Raw genomic sequence first — 19,672 nt, forward strand, 5'->3', positions numbered from 1 at the left:
AGGTCATAAGCATTCACATGATAGATAAGAATCAGAGTTTTACTGAAACAATCATATTTTTCATCAAATTTCATGCTGAGTGGGAATAGCACAGCTGTTATTTTGACTATAACTGGCTTCAAAACATCAGCAAAATGTCAGAGTTCAGAAGTAGGTTATATCAAGTGAACACAGCCGCTCTTTTATTTTTGTGTTGCTGTTGTTCTGAGCCATGAACCAGTTCAAACATTTCTATGATACATTATTTAATCAGGTTTTCTCCATGGTACCTTTGCTGGGAAATGTCTCAAGACATGTTGGGGCAAATGCAAGTTGTGGTAAATTTTTACTCATTTAAAATTGGACTTTTTCTCCAGAAAATGAAAATTCTATATTGTATGGTATATTTTCAGGAATCTGAAAAATAAGCTTTTTTGACTTCTTGCTGGCAGCAAACCTAGCACACAAGAAACAGTCCAGCTTTTGTGACCAATCACATTTAGCAATGCAAATAAAATCAAAGGAAATGTTAAGAGCCATCAAACTTTCCCTTTTTTGTCATCTCCCAGCTTAAGCTAAGTTCAATATGCATAGAAAGAGATATACATAAACATAATACCTGATACATTACTGTTAATTGTGATGACTGCAATGCTATTCCAGATGTCACTATACAAAGAGTGGATGCTAATTTTACATGACAGATCCATGCCACTCTGTTCACGTTTAAAGTAAAACACTAAAAACATATTTTGCTATAATTTTTGTATACAAAGGAAAGAAAAAAATAATACAAATATATATCTATGCTTTATATACACATATATTTGCTCATATGTGTGTGTGTGTGTGTGTGTGTGTGTGTGTATTTGCTTGTACTTCGCCTACAACATGAAGCCTCTATATTACCTTAAGTTAAAAACTCTTGCTCTTAGAGAGTTGTTCTACCTGAAACAAAGAACAAAAGGTCACAAAACTATGACAGGAGCAGAATATTACAACCTTTTTTTAGAATAGGTACTATACACTTAAACATTGCATAAAGGCTGAAAGAGGTAATAGCATTAAAAAAGAGGAAGCAGACGATAGCTACTGCAACTCAGAAATGAACTCACAGCATAAATAGGGATAATTTGTGACAACAAAAACCATAAAAGTGGAGGGAGTAAAGATCCGAATTTGCAAAGGGGGATGAAGATTAGCTGCGTTCAGAAGAACACGGAATACTGTATATATGAAAGTTTATTTTACATAAACCTAATGGTAATTACACACACACACAAAGATATATAACTTTAAAAAAGACAATACAGAGGGAAAAAGTATAGAATACTACCAAACAAAAACAAAAGACAGAAATACAAAAGGAAAAAAAACAATGAATGCACAGAGCTACCAGAAAACAAAAGATAAAATAGCTATAAGAAATCTTTATACATCGATAATTACCCTAAATGTAAAAGAACTGAATCCACCAATAAAAAGGCACAGAGTGGAAGATGGGATCCAAAAGCAAAACTCATCATCTGCTGCCTTCAGGAGACACATCAAAGCTGCAAAGACAAAGGTAGACTCAAAGTGAAAGGATGGAAAACAATTCTCCAAGCAAATGGCATCCACAGAAAAGCAGGTGTAGCCATACTTGTATCAGACAAAATAGATTTCAAGGTAAAACAGGTTAACAACAAGAGACAAAGATGATCATTTTATAATGATAAAGGGTACAGTACATCAAAAAACATAACACTTCTCAATGTACATGCACCCACTCAAGGAGCTGAAATATATCAAGAACTACTAACAGACTAAAGGGAGAAACTGACAAAAAAACTAAACCATAGTAGGGGACCTAACACGCAATGACAGTTCTAGATAGATCATACAAACAGAAAATCAATAAAGAAATATCGACCTTAAATGACACATTAGATCAAATGGTCAAAATTGACATTTACAGAGTCTTTCAAACCCGAACCTCAGATTACACATTATTTTCTAGTGCACATAAAACAGTCTCAAGGATAGGCCACATGTCAGGACACAAAACTAGCCTTAACAAATTTAAGAAGACTGAAATCATACCAAGCATATTCTCTGACCACAATGTTTTCAAAATAGAAACCAAGCAAAAAAGAAGCAAAAAACCCCACAAATACATGGAGTTAACAAAGCACTCTGAAAAACTGACTGGGTCAAGGAACAAATAGAAGGCGAAATCAAAAGTTATATAGAGACAAATGAGAATGACAATACAACATAAAAAACTGTTGGGATACAGCAAAAGCAATATTATAACAGGTCTATCTAAAGAAACAAGAAAAATTCCAAGTAAATACCCCAACATTCTATCTCAAAGAGGTAGAAAAACAAGGACAAAAACAGCCCAAAGTCAGCAGAAAAATAGAAGAAAAATTAGAGCAGAATTAAGTGAAAGAAAGAACAAAAAAGACTGTGCAAAAAATTAATGCAACACAGAGCTGATTCTTTGAAAAGATTAATAAATTTGACAAACTTCTGCCTAAACTCACTATGAAGAAAAGAGAAAGAACTCAAACAAAATCAGAAATTAGAAAAAAGGTTACAGACTGATCGACAGTGGGGAAATTGAAACAACCATCAAAAACTTCTAAAAAGTAAACGTCCAAGACCAAACATTTACTGAAGATTTGATATTTATCTTTCCCAACCTCTTCCAAAAATGTTGAAGAGGCAATACTTGATAACACATGCTACAAGGGCAACATAAACCTGATACCAAAAACTGGTAAGGATAACACACAAAAAAGAAAACTACAGACCAATATCTCTGATGGATACATATGCAAAAGTCCTACACAAAGTATTAGCAAATCAAATACAATAATACATTTAAAAATAATACACCATTTTCAAGTGGGGTTCAGTCCAGGCATTCAAGGATAGTTCAACATATGCATATCAATCAACATAATACACCACATTACCAAAATAAAGAATAAAAAAATCATATGATCGTATCAGCCCTGGGTGGTGTGGCTCAGTGGATTGACTGTGGGCCTACAAACCAAACAGTTGCTGGTTAGATCCCCAGTCAGGGCATACACCTAGGTTGTGTGCCAGATCCCCACTAGAGGGCACATGAGAGGCAACCACACATTGATGTTTCTCTCCCTCTCTTTCTTCCTCCCTTTCCCTCTCTAGAAATAAATGAATAAAATCTTTTAAAAAATAAAAATCATATGATCATGCCAATAGATGCAGAAAAAGCATTTGATAAGATACAACATCCATTTATGGTTAAAACAGTAAAATGGGTATAGAAGAAAAGTACCTCAACATAATAAAGGTCATATATGACAAACTTTCAGCTAATTATCATACTCAATGGTGAAAAACTAAAAACTTTCTCTCTAAGATCAGCAACAAGACAAAGATGTCCACTCTCATCAGTCCTATTCAACATATAACTGGAAGTCCTAGCCAGAGCAGTAAGGCACGAGAAAGAAATAAAAGGCATCCAATTTGGGAAGAAAGACATGAAAGTATCACTTTTTGTAGGTTACATGATTCTTTATGTAGAAAACCCCATGCCCTATCCAGGGGGTTCAGCTGGTTGGAGCATAATTCTGTACAAAAAAGGTTGCAGGTTCAATTCCCAGTCAGGGCACATACCTTGGTTGTGGGATTGATCCTTGGTTGGGGCACATATGGGGGGCAACCAACTATTGTTTCTTTCTCACATCACTGGTTTCTCTCTCTCTCCTCTCTAAAATCAATAAATTTATCCTCAGGTGAAGATTTTTTAAAAAAAGAAAAGAAAACCTCAAAGATTCCACCAAAAACCTATTATAAACAATAAATAAATACATATAGTAAAGTTGCAGTATACAAAATCAATGTACAAACATTCACTGTATTCCTATACACTGACAAAATTTCATCAAAAGAAATGAAAAGAAACAATTCCTTTTGCAATTGCAACAAAAAGAATAAAATACCTAGGAATAACCTTAACAAAGGATGTGAAGGACCTATATCCTAAAAACCACACAGCATCATTAAAAGAGATGGAAAAAGAAACATCAAAATTGAAAAATATTCTGTGTTCATGAATCCCAGAATGTTATTTAAAATCCAAATGATGTTATTTAAAGAAATAGAACAAAAAATGCTCCCACCAGATTTGTATAGAATCACAAAAGACCCCAAATAGACAAAGCAAACCTGAGAACAGAGAACAAATCTGGAGGTATCACACTGCTTTACTCCTGACTACAAATTATACTACAAAGTGACAATAATCCAAACAGCATGGTATTGGCAGAAAACAGACACATAGTCTAGTGGAACAGAACTGCAAGCCTAAATTAAACCCACATTTATCGGACAATCATTTTTGATACAAGAGCCAAAAACATACAATAAAGAAGAGAAAGCCGTTTCAAAAATGATACCAGGAAAATTGGAAAGCCACACACAAAAGAATGAAACTTGACAAGCCAATAGTCAACTGGTGTGGCACAGCACACTGCAAGAATTTTTAAAACTTGGAATACTTGGCTATTTAATCAGGGGTACTAACCTCTTTTCCCTTAGATTGTCAAATTAAAAACAAATGACAGTGGTCAACACAATATTTGCTATCTGGTATGAATGACTCAGTTATATCTATTTTTTGTCAGGATTTTAGTAATTAGTTTGTGTGTGCCATGAGATAAAAGGTTGTAAGTCACAGAACTAGACTATTGTTTGTCCCCACGTACAAAAATAAATTTTAAATAAATCAGAGACCTATATATAAGGACTGACACAATAAATTATATAGAAGAAAACATAGGTGCTAAGCTTATGGACCTTGGTCATAGAGAGTATTTTTTTAATTTGACCCCAAAGGCAAGGAAAGTAAAGGCAAAAATAAATGAATGGGATTATATCAAAGTAAAAAGCTCTATAGAGCAAAAGAAACTGACAACCAAAACAAAAAAAGCAACCAACCACATGGAAGTTGATATTTGCAAACATCCTCAATAAGGAGTTAATATTCAAAATATACAAAGAACTCATACAACTCAAAACCAAATAAACAAACAATCCATTTGAAAAATGATCAGAGGACCTGAACACACACTTCTCCCAAGAGGCCATACAAATGGCTAACAGATATATGAAAAGATGCTCAACTTCACTAGCTATTAGGGAAATAAAAATCAAAATTACAATGAGCTACCACTTCACACCTGTTAGAATAGCTATTGTCAACAAGACAAGTAATAAGTGCTGGAGAGGTTGTGGAGAAAAAGGAACCCTCAGTCACTGCTGGTGGGAATGTAAACTAGTACAGCCACTACAGAAAACAGTATGGAGGCTCCTCAAAAAATTAAAAATAGAGTTACCAGCAACCCCTCTTGTGGGTATGTACACGAAAAATTTGAAAACATTTATTTACAGTTTTAGGCACTCCTACATTCACTGCAGAATTGTTCAGGGTGGCCAAGACATGGAAACAACTGAAGTATCCTTCACTAGATGATTGGACAAAGAAGATGTGGTACATATAATAGAATACTACTCAGCCATAAGAAAAGTAAAATACTATCATTTGTGACCATAAGGGATGTATCTTGATAATATTATGCTAAGTGAAATAAGTCACAGAGAAAAAGTTAAGAATCATGATTTCACTCATATGTAGGATAAAAACTGAAAGCATCAAATGAACAAACAAGAAAAATAAACAGAACTCAAAGACACAGACAACAGTATGGTGGTTACCAGAGGGAAGAGGGGAAAGTAAAGGGTAAGGGGGCTCAAGTATAAGAGATGATTCTGGGTGGTGGGCACACAATATAATAGACAGATGATGTATCATGGAAATGAGTACTTGAAACCTATATACTCTTATTAACCATTATCACCCAGTAAATTTAATTAAAATAAAATGTAAAAAAGTCCCCCAAAACACTTGCTCTAAAGAGATCTGAAATATGACCATTGAACCTCTACTGTTGTCATGGGAAACTTCCTACACTACAAGTGAGCTCATTCCTGGATGTTGCTAATTATCTTTCATTATCTGCATTCTTCTATTTATCATTGAGTGGTCTAGCATGATTACTTCCCTGTTCCATTATCCTACCAAGTAATAAATGACAAGTACCATATTAAACATTACTTTTTTCTTTTTGTGGCTAAATATCTCCAAGTCCTTAAATTCTCATCTTATGAAAGGTTTCCAGATTCCATACTATGCTGGTTTACTGTGAACCAACCCATATTGTCAAAATCATTCTTAAAGTCTGGACTTTCCTCAAAGAGAAAAAAAATAAGAGAAGGAGCAAATGGGAGATAATCTAGAAGCAAACATAATCTGTGATCCAAGTGTGTCAAAATTTAAAAATTTATGAACCATTTAATGGGCACATGTATTGACATTGGTTATCAATTTCATGTAGTTTTTATAAGATTTATCACAGCTTACTAAACATACAACATAGGTTTTTAAAAATTAATTTTGTTTTACAGCAATTACAATGTTGATATCGCCTATAGCCTTTATCCAAGGTAAATCTGGCTCGATGGTTGTGTATTATCAGTCAGAATAGCTTGGGTTATGCTGCGGTACAATAACCCCACTATCTTGGAGGCTTAGGTTAATGAAAGTTTATTTTTGCTCAGGCATCATGTTAGTAAAAGATTGGCTAAAGCTTATAGTTCTCATTTTCTCACTCTGCAATCCAGGCTAATTGATATTTTTTTCTTATAAAACATCACCAGTATCACAGCAAACAGAAAAACATTAGGAATTCATGCCCTGATTCAAAGGCTTCTATGATAAAATGGCTCAAATCACTTCCACTCATATTTCCTTAGCAACAGCACTGCCACAATCATCTGTAGCTTTAAGGAGGGTGGGGAGATCCAGTGGTGACATGTGCTGACAAGAAGAGAACTGGAATATTTCTTAACAATCCTACTGTTGTAGAATTACAGATTCCAATGGAGTTGATTGATTTTCTTTTTAAAATATAGTTTATTGATTATGTTATTACAGTTGTCCCATTTTCCCCCCTTTACTCCCCTCCACCCTGCACACACTCTCCCACCCACATTCCACCACTTTAGTTCATGTCCATGTGTCATATATATATAAGTTCTATGGCTTCTACATTTCCCATACTATTCCTGCCCTCCCCCTGTCTATTTTCTACCTACCATCTATGCTACTTATTCTCCGTAACTTTTCCCCCTCTCTTCTCCTCCCACTCCCCTGTTGCTAACCCTCCATGTAATCTCTATTTCTGTGGTTCTGTTCCTGTTCTAGTTGTTTGCTTAGTTTGTTTTTGGTTTGGGTGTGGTTGTTAATAATTTTGAGTCTGTTGTTATTTTACCATACATGCTTTTTATCTTCTTTTTCTTAGATAAGTCCCTTTAACATTTCATATAGTAAGGGCTTGGTGATGATGAACTCCTTTAACTTGACCTTATCTGAGAGGCACTTTACCTGCCCTTCCATTCTAAATGAAAGCTTTACTGGATAGAGCAACCTTGGATGTAGGTCCTTGCCTTTCATGACTTGGGATACTTCTTTCCAGCCCCTTCTTGCCTGCAAGATCTCTTTTGAGAAATCAGCTGACAGTCTGATGGGAACTCCTTTGTAGGTAACTATCCCCTTATCTCGTGCTATTTCTAGGATTCAGCATTGGGATTACATTGGGTAATGTAATTATGATATGCCTTGGTGTGTTTCTCTTTGGGTCCAACTTCTTTGGGAATCGCTGAGCTTCCTGGACTTCCTAGAAGGCTATTTCCTTTGCCAGATGGGGAAGTTCTCCTTTATTATTTGTTCAAATAACTTTTCTACTTGTTGCTCTTCCCCTTCCCCTTCTGGTACTCCTATAATTTGGCTGTTGGAACGTTTAAAAATGTCCTGGAGGTTTCTAAGCCTCTCCTCACTTTTTTGAATTCTTATTTCTTCATTCTTTTCTATTTGGTTGTTTTTTTCTTCCTTCTGGTCCACTCCATTGATTTGAGTCCCAGTTTTCTTCCCTCACTATTGGTTCCCTGTGTATTTTCCTTCATTTCACTTAGTGTAGCCTTCATTTTTTTCATCTAATTTGCAACCAAATTCAACCAATTCTGTGAGCATCCTGATCACCAGTGCTTTGAACTGTGCATGTGATAGGTTGGCTATCTCTTCATCACTTAGTTGTATTTGTTCTGAAGGTTTGATCTGTTCTTTCACTTGGGCCATTTTTTTTCTATTGACATGCCTGTTACACAGTAAAGGGTGGAGCCTTAGGTGTTCACCAGGGCCGGGCAAACCAGTCGCTGGGTTGTGATGCTGTATGTACCTGAGCCCTCTCCCACACAGAGCCACACAGTGGTGAGACACCATATCTGAGACTCCAAAACCTGGTTCACATGGGTTGCCCCACCTTGGTGGTTACCTATGGCTCTGCCCCATCCAAATTACCTGTGTGCTTATCTGCAATAGGCCATGCTACTATCACAGGGAGTCAAAGTAGCTCTGCCTAATATATAGAAACAAAGATAGGGAGGCCACCAAAAATGAAGAGACAAAGAAATATGATGTAAATGAAAAAAAAAGCAAAACTCCAGAAAAAGAACTAAACAAAATGGAGATAAGTAATCTACCAAACACAGAGTTCAAAGCACTGGTTATTAGGATGCTCAAAGAACTCAATGGGCACCTCAACAGCATAAGAAAGATCCAGGCAGATATGAAGGTTTCACTATATGAAATAAAGAAACATTTACAGGGAATCAACAGTGGAGTGCATAAAACTGAAAACCAAATCAATGATTTGGAATATAAGGAAGAAAAAGACATTTAATCAAAACAACAAGGAAAAAAAAAAGAATCCAAAAGAAAAAGGGTAGGCTAAGGAGCCTCTGGGATAACTTCAAATGTACCAACATTCAAATCATAGGGGTGCCAGAAGGAGAAGAGAAAGAAAAAGAAATTGAAAACTTATTTGAAAAAATAATGAAAGAAAACTCCCCTAATTTGGTGAAGGAAATAGACATACGAGTCCAGAAAGCACAGAAAGTCCCAAAGAAGATGGACACAAAGAGAACCACACCAAGACACATAATAATTAAAATGCCAAAGATTAAAGATAAGGAGAGAATTATTTCTTAGTATCTGATGGGGAAGGGGTGATGGGCTTACTGAATATCATCTTATTCAGAAAGCATATGGTGTATATCTCTCAAGTGAATTCTCTTGTAAAAGACGAAAGATTTATATGATCTAAGGAGAAACCAGAGTATGAACTCTCTTGTAAACAATTAAATTCAAAGCCCTGGCTGGCGTAGCTCAGTGGATTGAGTGCGGGCTGGGAACCAAAGTGTCCCAGGTTCGATTCCCAGCCAGGGTACATTCCTGGGTTGCAGGCCAGAACCCCCAGCAACCGCACATTGATGTTTCTCTCTCTCTCTCTCTCTCTCTCTCTCTCTCTCTCTCTCTCTCTCTCTCTCTATCTCTATCTCTCTCTCTCCCTCCCTTCCCTCTCTAAAAAATAAATAAATAAAATCTTTAAAAAAAACAATTAAATTCATTAGTTGGCAAGTCAATTCCACCACAAGTCAATATAAAATTCAAATAATCATTACTACACACTTGTTTCACCTTAAGAATCTTAAAACCATTAGTCAAGAAAGCATTACAAAGATTTGTTAGAAGGGCATACAGCCTATTCAGAGATTTCTCATTATTGCACGAGACCAGTGATTTTCAACCAATGTGCCATGACAATTTTTAAAACAAAAATGCAATACCTGAGTATTTAGTCAGGGGCAGTCACCTCTTTTGCCTTAGATTGCCAAATTAAAAAAATGACAACAGCCAACACAATAATAGCCATGCAGTGTAAATGCCCTATTTTGAACCATAAATGTATAGGCTATAGAATAGAGTTGCATCTTATTGGTCACTTTTCATAATGTTATATCTGATTGCTTAATTGCTGTTAGAAATCCTTATATATAAGTATAGGCACCTGATTTTTTTAAAAAGTCACTTTGGAGCTGAAAGAGTAGGTAATTTCTACTCTTTTTTTGTAAATCAACAAAAATTATACCTATTTTTCTCTCAGATTGGCAAAAAAAATGTTTTTTGGTGTGCAGCAGAATTTTCATAATTAGTTTATGCATGGCACAAGGTGAAAAGGATTGAAAATTGCTGCACGAGACAGTAATGTCTAGTTTGGAAAACTGTAACTTTAGTCAGTCAGAAGTTACTCTTCTGGATTTGTCTGTGAAAGATTTGGCTGAATGTTCTTTTAAGAAAATCTCAGCCCTCATTAATTATGATTCTTTCCAACTGAATTTCCAGATGACTTTATGTGACCACTAATTAGTTTAAACTACATGTAAAAGTTACCTGCTAATAAGGCAGTCACTTTACTGGTACCGTAAGACCAACATTTGGATTTACATGACTGTATAAATCTGGACTGGATCTAATTTAAGAATTTAGCAGACTAAATTATATTTTATCCTCTGTCCAAGGAGCTAAAAACAGAAGGCAAAGAGGTAGTTCCAGTCTTAACTACTTCAACTATTCGTGTGGAAAAGACATGTTTTCCATTCAGAAGATGTATGTATGGCTGACACAGTTATTAGAATCTTGGTTTCGTACCTCTCGAATAGCAGTACAAAACTCACTCTGAAGCACTTTTTTAAGGGACTGTAGCTTGTGCACTGGTACTTCTCCAGATTCCTGTAGTTTTTCCAGTAATTCAATGGCTCTGGCAACATCTAAAAGGAAAAAAAAATCAAAATGTAAAGATCTAGAGTGAACTGTGTCTCATCAGCAAAGTATCATTATTCCAACTGAATGGTAACAATGAAAATAAAGTAGAATTAACTGCAAAATCAGAATTTACAATTTATAGTTTATTGATCTAATCTTTCAGACAACTTGTCACTGAATGCATCTTCTTTGATGTTTCATAGATGATATTTCTGTTACATAAATTAGTTTGAATATTCTTTCAGAAAAAAATCAGGAAACATGTCTTTTATTTATTCTGATACCTCAATAACCAAATGAGTCCTGTCAATTTTACTTCTGAGATTTTTTTCAGTTTGATTTTTCCAGAACTATACCATACTTATCTGTAATTCTACATTTATTAGTATAATGATTTGATTAATGTGCATCCCTTAAACTTGTCTATAAATTCCTAGAGGGCAGGAATTTATCTGGTTTGACCATCACTGCATCCCGAGTCTGGTATCACACAGTGGATAAATATTTGAAAATGAATTAGTTAATTAATGGGCTTTCTCCAATGAACAGACATGGTGCTATTCCAGGCCCCAGGACAGTACCAAGCAAAAGAGATTTTAATAACAATTAATTTAAATGCCTTTCTTTCATTCAACAATATCAAAGGTTAATGTATAAAGAAACATAGTTTTTTATTGCCATAGCTTTAAAATTCCCAGGTTGGTTTTGTGTAGCCATAGCTTTAAAATTGCCAAGAGAACACAATACAAAGAAATACCATTTTAAAAATTCCTATAGTAATCTTTTCTACATGTGTTGCTGTATATAGTCAATAACTCACTGAAAAGTCACCTAGGCATTTATGTATAGAATAACTTTTCAATTCCTAAGTGCTTAGTTCCAGAAAGTATTCCATATCCCTGCCATTAGATTATAAATTCATCCATTCATCCATCCACTCAAATGTGTTCCTATTAGACATGGTATTAACTTTAACAAGAATAAGACACTTCCTTTCTGACCTCACCACTAAAGGAGAAAGGAATATAACTGCATAGCTACCTAAAATAAAATCGTTACCATCTCAGAATTCAGGTGGGATTTTCATAAGTGTGTATGGATCTAAACAAAGAATATAACCAATAAGTGACTTAACTGAAGGATTTCCCTTGACATATTGCCAATTGTGGCCCCCAAAAAGCACAAATCATGAAATCAATATGACACTGCCAGTTTCAAAAATTTGTCTTTTGTACATAAACTAGAAGTGAGCATAGTCAATTGGACAATACCAGCCATATCCACAATCAATAAGGTACCAAGCTAAGAATTTTATCCTTTTCTAACAGCACAAGACTCTATACCTAGACTTCCTCAGATATATCAAACTCTCAATGTGTTTAAAAATGAGCTATTTTTTAAATCCTGAAACTAGCTCTTCTCTTCCTATACTCCACGTTTTTGTTACAGCATCCCCAGCCTGTCTCCCATGCTAGGCCATAGTATCATCCCCCACATTCACATCAACCTCCAGGTGATGCTCAAGTTCAGCAGTTAGTCAGCAAGTACTGTGGGTTTTTTTCTCAAAAACGCTTTTTGAATGGAGCCCCTTCACTTCCTCACTTCAAAGAGGCCTTTATGTATTTATTTATTTTTACCTGTAGTACTGAACATCTTCTAATAGTTCTTTAAATTAACCTTTTCTTTTTCAGTCCATCCTCCACACTGCTTCCAGAATGATTGTTCTGGATGATAAATGTCTATTATACTCCCCCCCATAAAACCTTTTCTGGCTTCCCACTGCTTACAGGGTGAAGTTCAGACCAGCCTAGGGGTACATACAAGGCTCTTAACAACTGGCCTCTTCCAACTCATCTCTAGAAACCTCCTTCTGCCCATCTTATACTTTGGCCACCCAAAATTTTTGTTGTTCTAGGACATGCCACAGAATTCATGCCTCTGTGGCTCTGCACGTTGATCATCCCCTATCCCTGAAATGCAATTCATTTATTCATCTAGGAGTGCCGGGAACTCTGCTGTGCAGGGGACATACAGTGGTAAAGGAGACAGCAAGTTGCTCTAGCTTTTGTAGAACTTACAGATTTGAGGGATCACAGACATGCAATAAAGTGGGCATGTGGTATAAAAGAACTACAAGTCAGTGCATGGATGTATGACAAAGATATTTATCATCATCCATAAAGTCAAGAGAAGACGTCTTTGTGGCAGTAATAACAGCTAAACAGTGTGTAGGTAGGAAGTGTAGGTGGGGAAAATGGGTGGAATATTCCAGGAAAATAAATGCAGATTGGAGTCTTACCAAGAGAGAGTGGGCATTTGGAAACAGAGAGGAGCTCAGTATGACTGAGATTTGAAACCAGAGCAAGAGTAGCAAGAGATGAATTGGAGACAAATCACATCACAGAGGGTGTTTTAGGTCATGTAGGGAAGACTTGGCTTCAATCGCATCTCTGTAGACAGGTCTTCCCTGATTCTCTATGGCATATTTAGTTGCTATCATATCTGTATCCCTACAGGTCTCTGTCTGCTTATCCATTGTAATAATTACTACTCTCTGAAATATCTGTTTGCAAAATAAAAGATACCCTTGCAAATCTATAAGCTTCTTGACCTGTCAGGGACAATATTTTATTTGTCATTGTATCCCTAGTTCAGTGCAGAGTATTTAACAACAAAATTACATATATATATGTGTATATATACATATATATGTTGAATGAATGATTGATTAATGAATGAGACTGGCTCAGAAAGGCAGGGATTAGAGGTTTACCTCTAGATGGACACATTACTCTCGTGAGACCAGACCAGCAGCCTTGGTCAAAACTGGATTGGGTCTGGTGTGGGGCAAGGCTCAATCTGTAGGCTAAAGGGTATTGGGTAACTACACTGGGGGAACTTCAGAAAAGCTGAAAATCTGATATTGATGACTCTTGAACCTTGGCTGCACATTGAAATGATCTGGAGTACATTTAAAAATGATTAGTGCCTGGAACTCACCCCAAACAAATTAAACCAGAATATTCAGAACAGTGGTTCTCATGCTTGGGTACAGATTAATATCACCTGGGGAGCCTTAGAAATCACAGACAACTGAGTTCCACCCCCAGAGACTCTGATGTCATTGGCACAGGGTGGTGTCTAGGCATGAGGTTCTTTAAAGACCTCCTCCAGGTGATGCTCAAGTTCAGCCAAGGTTGAGAACAACTGGCCTAGTTGGCATGGCTATTTTTATAGACTCTATGTGATTTTAATGTGCAGTCAGGGTTGAGAAGCTCTGATAGAGATTGATGGTTCTAAATTATGAGTGTGCCCAAGAATAATCTAGGTGAACTTATTAAAATGTGGGTTCCTGATGCTTCAACTCCAGTTTAAAGAGATTGATTCGGGAGGTGGGAAAATAAGGCTCACAAATTTACCTCTTAAACAAATGCTTGGTTCTGGCTGGTGTGACTCAGTGGATTGAGTACTGGCCTGCGAACCAAAGGGGTCTCTGGCTCGATTCCCAGTCAGGGCACATGCCTGGGTTGCAGGCCAGGTCCCCAGGAGGGGATGCATGAGAAGCAACCACACATTGATGTTTCTCTCCCTCTCATTCTCCCTTCCCTCCTCTCTAAAAATGAATAAATAAAATCTTTAAAAAAACACACAAATGCTTGGTGATTCTGAAGCTGTTGATTCACAGACCCCATTATGAGAGAAAGTAAAATGACCCTTTAGGGTTCTTTCAGCCCTGGCATTACAGGAACTCTGGATTTTCTGTTGTAGCAGGATGCTGAATGAGATACTTCCCAGAATCTTGGAATTATTAATAAAAGCCCATGAATGAAAGTATTAGTGTTAGTTACCACCTACATTCTAAAGCAGTATTCTTTAGCAAAGGCATCTCATGAGAATCTCTTATGGAGTTTTTAAACCAGCCTGGTACTCCAGACCAATTAAGTCAAAACTTGTAAAAGTGGGATCTATTCATCATGTTTTTTAAAGCTTCCAGATGATTTCTACAACCATCCAAAGTTGAGAAATACTGCTCAAAAAGGAGCCATCAAAGAATCCAGACACACCCCATTAAGACATTAAAAGCTGGGCCAGCCTGGTTACAGTGCACCATAGGCTGTTTCCAATTCTTATTAAGACATATTTTTGAGATGAAAGAAAATTCACGGGGAATTGCAAATCATTAACTTGGGACAAGGTACTAGGTCTTTTGCTTCCCTTTCATCAAATAAATGAGAAGTGTTCCAACAGAACCAAATGTAGCCATTGGGGGTGCCTGCAGGAAGGGAGACAAGAATCTCTTTCCTGGATGCACAGTCAGCGGACTTGGTGACCTGCCTGTCGCCTCTGCCTATCTGATCAGAGGCACAGAACAGAGGACCAGTGCCTCCCTGCGCCTGAACCAGCTTGCTCATACCCACGCAAGGGAGTGTAGCATTACGAGGTTATGAGATGTACAGCAGTTGCTAAAGGCCAAAAATAAGTCTGAAAACCAAAAGTGGAAAAAAAAAGTGATGTTTAGGTCCCTCCAGCCCAGACCTGGCTGGTGCTGCAAAGAGGTGGTGAGTGACGAACTGGACATGAGAAGGCAGTTCTAAATGGAATTCTGATTCCCTTTCACTCTGTAAAAGTACCAGAAACCTGCAAGGCCTGGCTCTAAAAGGCTGCAAAAGAAGCCTTTAAGTCAGCAAAACACTTGCTCTTAAAACTATTGCAACAAAGTATGTGTATATTTGTGAGTTCCCTTAAGGTTCTTATTCAGAACTTCCTTACACTTATTTTATGGAACTATTTCACCACATTCAGTTACTAATGTAGAAGTCTAGGCTTACTAGTACAGCTCGGATGAGGAGGAATATTAGATAGGGAGACTGGGGAGGCTGACTTACAAACAACAAAAGCATGAAGATCTAAGAAACCAACCCGTTTTGTCTGCCAGCTCTCTGGTTCATACCTCTACCATTTATCCGTTAATCTAAACAAAATACTTAGGTATTACCCTTGACTCCTCACTCTTTCTTGCATTCTGCATTCCATTAATCCTCTCTTCTAAAAGCAACAATAAGCTTTTATTTCATGTACTCCATACAGCAGGTCACTGTATGCTAAAAGCTTCATCTTTTAACTCATTTTATCCTTATAACCACCTTATGGGTTAGTAAAAATCCACATTATGCAATGGAAAAAAATGGAGACTTACAGAGAATTTAAGTATCTCGTTAAGAAATAGGAGATCTGGGTTTGGAATCTGAACCTAAGTGATTCTAAACCCTGTGCCTTTTATTTTTATTCCAGCCACAGCTTTTCTTTTAGCAGCCTTGTCCTTCACCATTTAGTACTTTTATAATAGCTCTGTGCTCTGCCGGCCTTCTTGGTCAGAGGCTGAGCTTTTAATCTTTCTTCTCTCAATAAACATTAACCCCTACCCACTTGCCAGCATAGGCATACTTCACAGGTATTTCGAGTTAGGTTCCAGACCACTACAGTAAAGCAAGTGTCACAATAAAGAGTCATAATCTTTTTGCTGGTGGAGGGCCTTGCCTTCAGTTTGTAGGAAAAAAAAAAACAACATCTGTGAAGCTCAATAAAGTGAAGTGCAAGAAAACAAGGGATGTCTGTCTACCTCTCTCAGTACTTATTTATCATCCAAACCGAACCACCTGGAGAGCTTTTAAATGCTATGGAGGAATGGTTCTCAGCCTTGTCTGTCCACTGGAATCACCTGGAGGCACTGGGAAAAAAAAAGCTGAAAACCAGATACCGAGATCCTTCCCGTATATATTTTTTATTTCATCGCTCTGGGGTACGGCCTGGACATCAGGGTTTTCAGAGCTCCCACTGGTTGTAATGTGTGCTTACGTTGAGAATCACTGATACGGACTCTCAAGGTACACCCTGGAGATTCTAACAGCAATGTTACTCATTATACTAATTGTTGTCACATACAGTGTTTAGTGTGGGATTGATCTAAACATTTTCCTTCTCTTTACAGCACTATGAGGTAGGAACTATTATCATCCCCATTTTACAGAAAAAGAAAGTGAGACCCATGGGATAAAAAAGTACTTCTACAGGGAAGGTGCTAGTAAGTTACTGAATTAGGATGTGAATCTTGGCAATATAGCTCTAGAATCTGGGCTACATTTGAGATGTGGCTCAGGAATCCATATTCTTAAAATCATTTCCAGCACCTGTTCTCCAAGGCTGTTCACAGAGGTTAAGCTAATCTGATCAACAAATCCTTGCTTGAAGGCTAAAAGTAGTGGTTCTTAAATTTTGGTTAACACAAACATTTAACAGGACAATTTGAGGACAATTTACTAAAAGTTGAGATTTAAAAAAATGACCTGGCTGATGTGGCTCATTGGATTGAGCACTGGCCTGTGAACCAAAGGGTCACCAGTTCAATTCCCAGTCAGGGCATGTGCTTGGGTGGCAGGCCAGGTCTCTAGTAGGGGGCACACGAGAGGCAACCACACATTGATAGTTCTCTCCCTTTCTCCCTCCCTTCTCCTCTGTCTAAAATAAGATCTTTTTAAGGAAGTAAACAATCATTTTAAAAAATGAGGCTGACAGTGGAGCCTTGAAATCTGTTTTTAGTCATCATCTCACATGGTGCTGGTACAAGCAGTGGTCACAAAGGTACTTCATAGGGTACTGAGAGGTCAGTATGTGACCCAGAGGGAAGGAAGGTGATGGCTACAATTTACTCAGTGCTTTCTTAGATCACCTTTTAACATTCTCACAAGTATATAATAGGTTACTACTATTTGCATTATATAGTTAAAGAATGGTAAACAGAATAAAAACAACAATGACTAAGGTTCAGAAAGATGAACTATCTGGCCCAAGGCCATAGAAGTAGCAAACTGTATCACCAGGACTCAAACCCAGATGTGTTTGACTCCAGTCCCATGTTCTGTTTATTTCTCTATTCTGTCACAGAGGAGGGATTAAAAATAAAACAATAAAGGATGGCAAATTTATTTTTTCAATATAACATTATGGACCACTGTAAGCTTGGACAAATAGTTATAACAGTGCCCAAATTCCCAGAAGGTAACCTTTCAATACATTCTGGTATAATCAAAGTGTTCATATTGATAGTATATTGAAAAATGATCAAATCATCATCGATTGCCTGTGATAGTAAGAAAACATATTTTGAAAAGATTTTCTTTCGGATAGGTTGAACACTATAACCAGAAACAACCACAAACTATTGCAACTTAAATGAGATGAGCTTATAGAGATCTGGTATAATCCAATTATCATCTCTCTCCTTAATGATGAATTTTGTTTACCTTGATTGACATTTATACTGCCAAAATGAATCCATGACTCATCCAAATCTGGAACTTGAATGAAGATGGAACTGGATCACTTGAAGCATATTATTCACTAATTCTATTAAAATTTATTGGACAGTATGGCAAACAGTATAAATTATTTGACCCAAAGCCACCTAAAACCATAGTATTCCTTTATTTCTTCTACTGCAAAAACTATAGAAAGCAAATACACTTCTTTTTCTAGACTTTTTTGCAATTTGGCCAAGTTGTTGCAAATGTTAAAAGTCACTGGGTATGGCTTCCAAAAAAGCTTTTTTCCTGTATTTTACTTAAATTTATTGAGGTGACATTGGTTAATAAAATTATATAGATTTCAGGAGTACAATTCTACAATATATCATCTGTATATTGTACTGTGTGTTCACCACCCCAAGTCAAAGTCTCCTTCCAGGAAAGCTTTTTAAATAGACAAACTGCTGGCATATGCCTTCAGCATTTTGGTCTTTGCATCCTTCCTACTTCCCCATTCTCTTATCCCAAAGTGTCCAAAGGTGAAAGAGCTGTGTTGTGATAATGACAATGACCATTACATTCTAAGAAAGGTGGGGTAGGAAGAAGGGAGGGACTTAGCCTTTGATGTCATCACTGAGCTGTTGTACTAGCCTTGACCTGTGCAACCCCATCATTCTTTTCCATGAGACAAACACATGTCCTACTATTTGATTTTCTGTGGCATGCAACCAAATACAAGCTGATACAAGGGCGTGTCACTCTAGGCTGCAGGGATAAAGCTGATGTTATAGAGAAACTAGAGCCACGAATGGCAGTCTGACAGCTAAAGTAGTCATGGGAAGCCTCTTGAGAAGGTGACATTTGGACTTAGACTTGAATGTCAAAAAGGAGCCACAGTCATCTGAAAGCCCAAAGGAGGATCCAAAGAGAACAGCAAAGGCAAAGACCCCACAGTGAGGGGAGCAAGCCTAGCTGTCAGAGGAACAGACAAAACTAGGGTAAGTGAAACACGGTAAGGCAGAGAGCAGTAACAACAGTGGTGTGCTGGTAAATAATTAACAACCAGTTCTCCTAAATAAATAATTTTTTAAAAAAGCAGTGCCCTGGTTTGTAGCATTTGCTCATTTCTGTAAACACTCCCGCCATGGTCTGTCTCAAGCTACCAACATGACATCACTGGCTTTCAAAATTCTTGACTATTTAACGGTCCAGAAAGTATCAGTCCCAGAACACCACTGGATAGGAGACAAAGTTTGAGAAGTAAACAGAGCCAGATTTTGTGCAAATATTTCCTAAGTAGGTTACATTTTAATAAAGTTGCTAAAGAAAGCCATTGGAGAGTTTTAGACAGAAAGATGATATAATTTGATTCACATTTTATAACTCTCACCACGACTGTTGTTTGATTAATTGTAGTGGACCAAAGGTATGTACAGGAAACCAATCGGGAAGAAGGCTATTACGCTGGCCTGGCAAGCTATGGCGGAAGCCTAGACGGGAACAGTGGCAGTGGGATGGCAAGACATGAACAGCGCAGGGGGGCAGAAGAAATCAGCACCCCGAGGGGTGCACAGCTCTATGATGAGGTCTCAACAGAAAGTTTCTTCAGCAGAAAAGCATTTATTAGTAATACAGT

General features: G+C 37.1%; 1 protein-coding gene across 1 annotated transcript in view; it reads right to left on the reverse strand.

The window, feature by feature from the left end:
- Nucleotides 1-19,672, reverse strand: part of LIN7A (lin-7 homolog A, crumbs cell polarity complex component) — a 142,594-nt gene that overhangs the window by 89,250 nt on the left and 33,672 nt on the right. The window contains exon 2 of the mRNA XM_045845018.1: nucleotides 10,622-10,740. Within this exon, the coding sequence (XP_045700974.1) occupies nucleotides 10,622-10,740 (119 nt within the window). The remainder of the gene's footprint in view (nucleotides 1-10,621; nucleotides 10,741-19,672) is intronic.

This window comes from Phyllostomus hastatus, unplaced genomic scaffold (genome assembly GCF_019186645.2).
Source record: "Phyllostomus hastatus isolate PE091 unplaced genomic scaffold, TTU_PhHast_1.1 phas_contig_432, whole genome shotgun sequence".
Taxonomy (NCBI): Eukaryota; Metazoa; Chordata; class Mammalia; order Chiroptera; family Phyllostomidae; genus Phyllostomus; species Phyllostomus hastatus.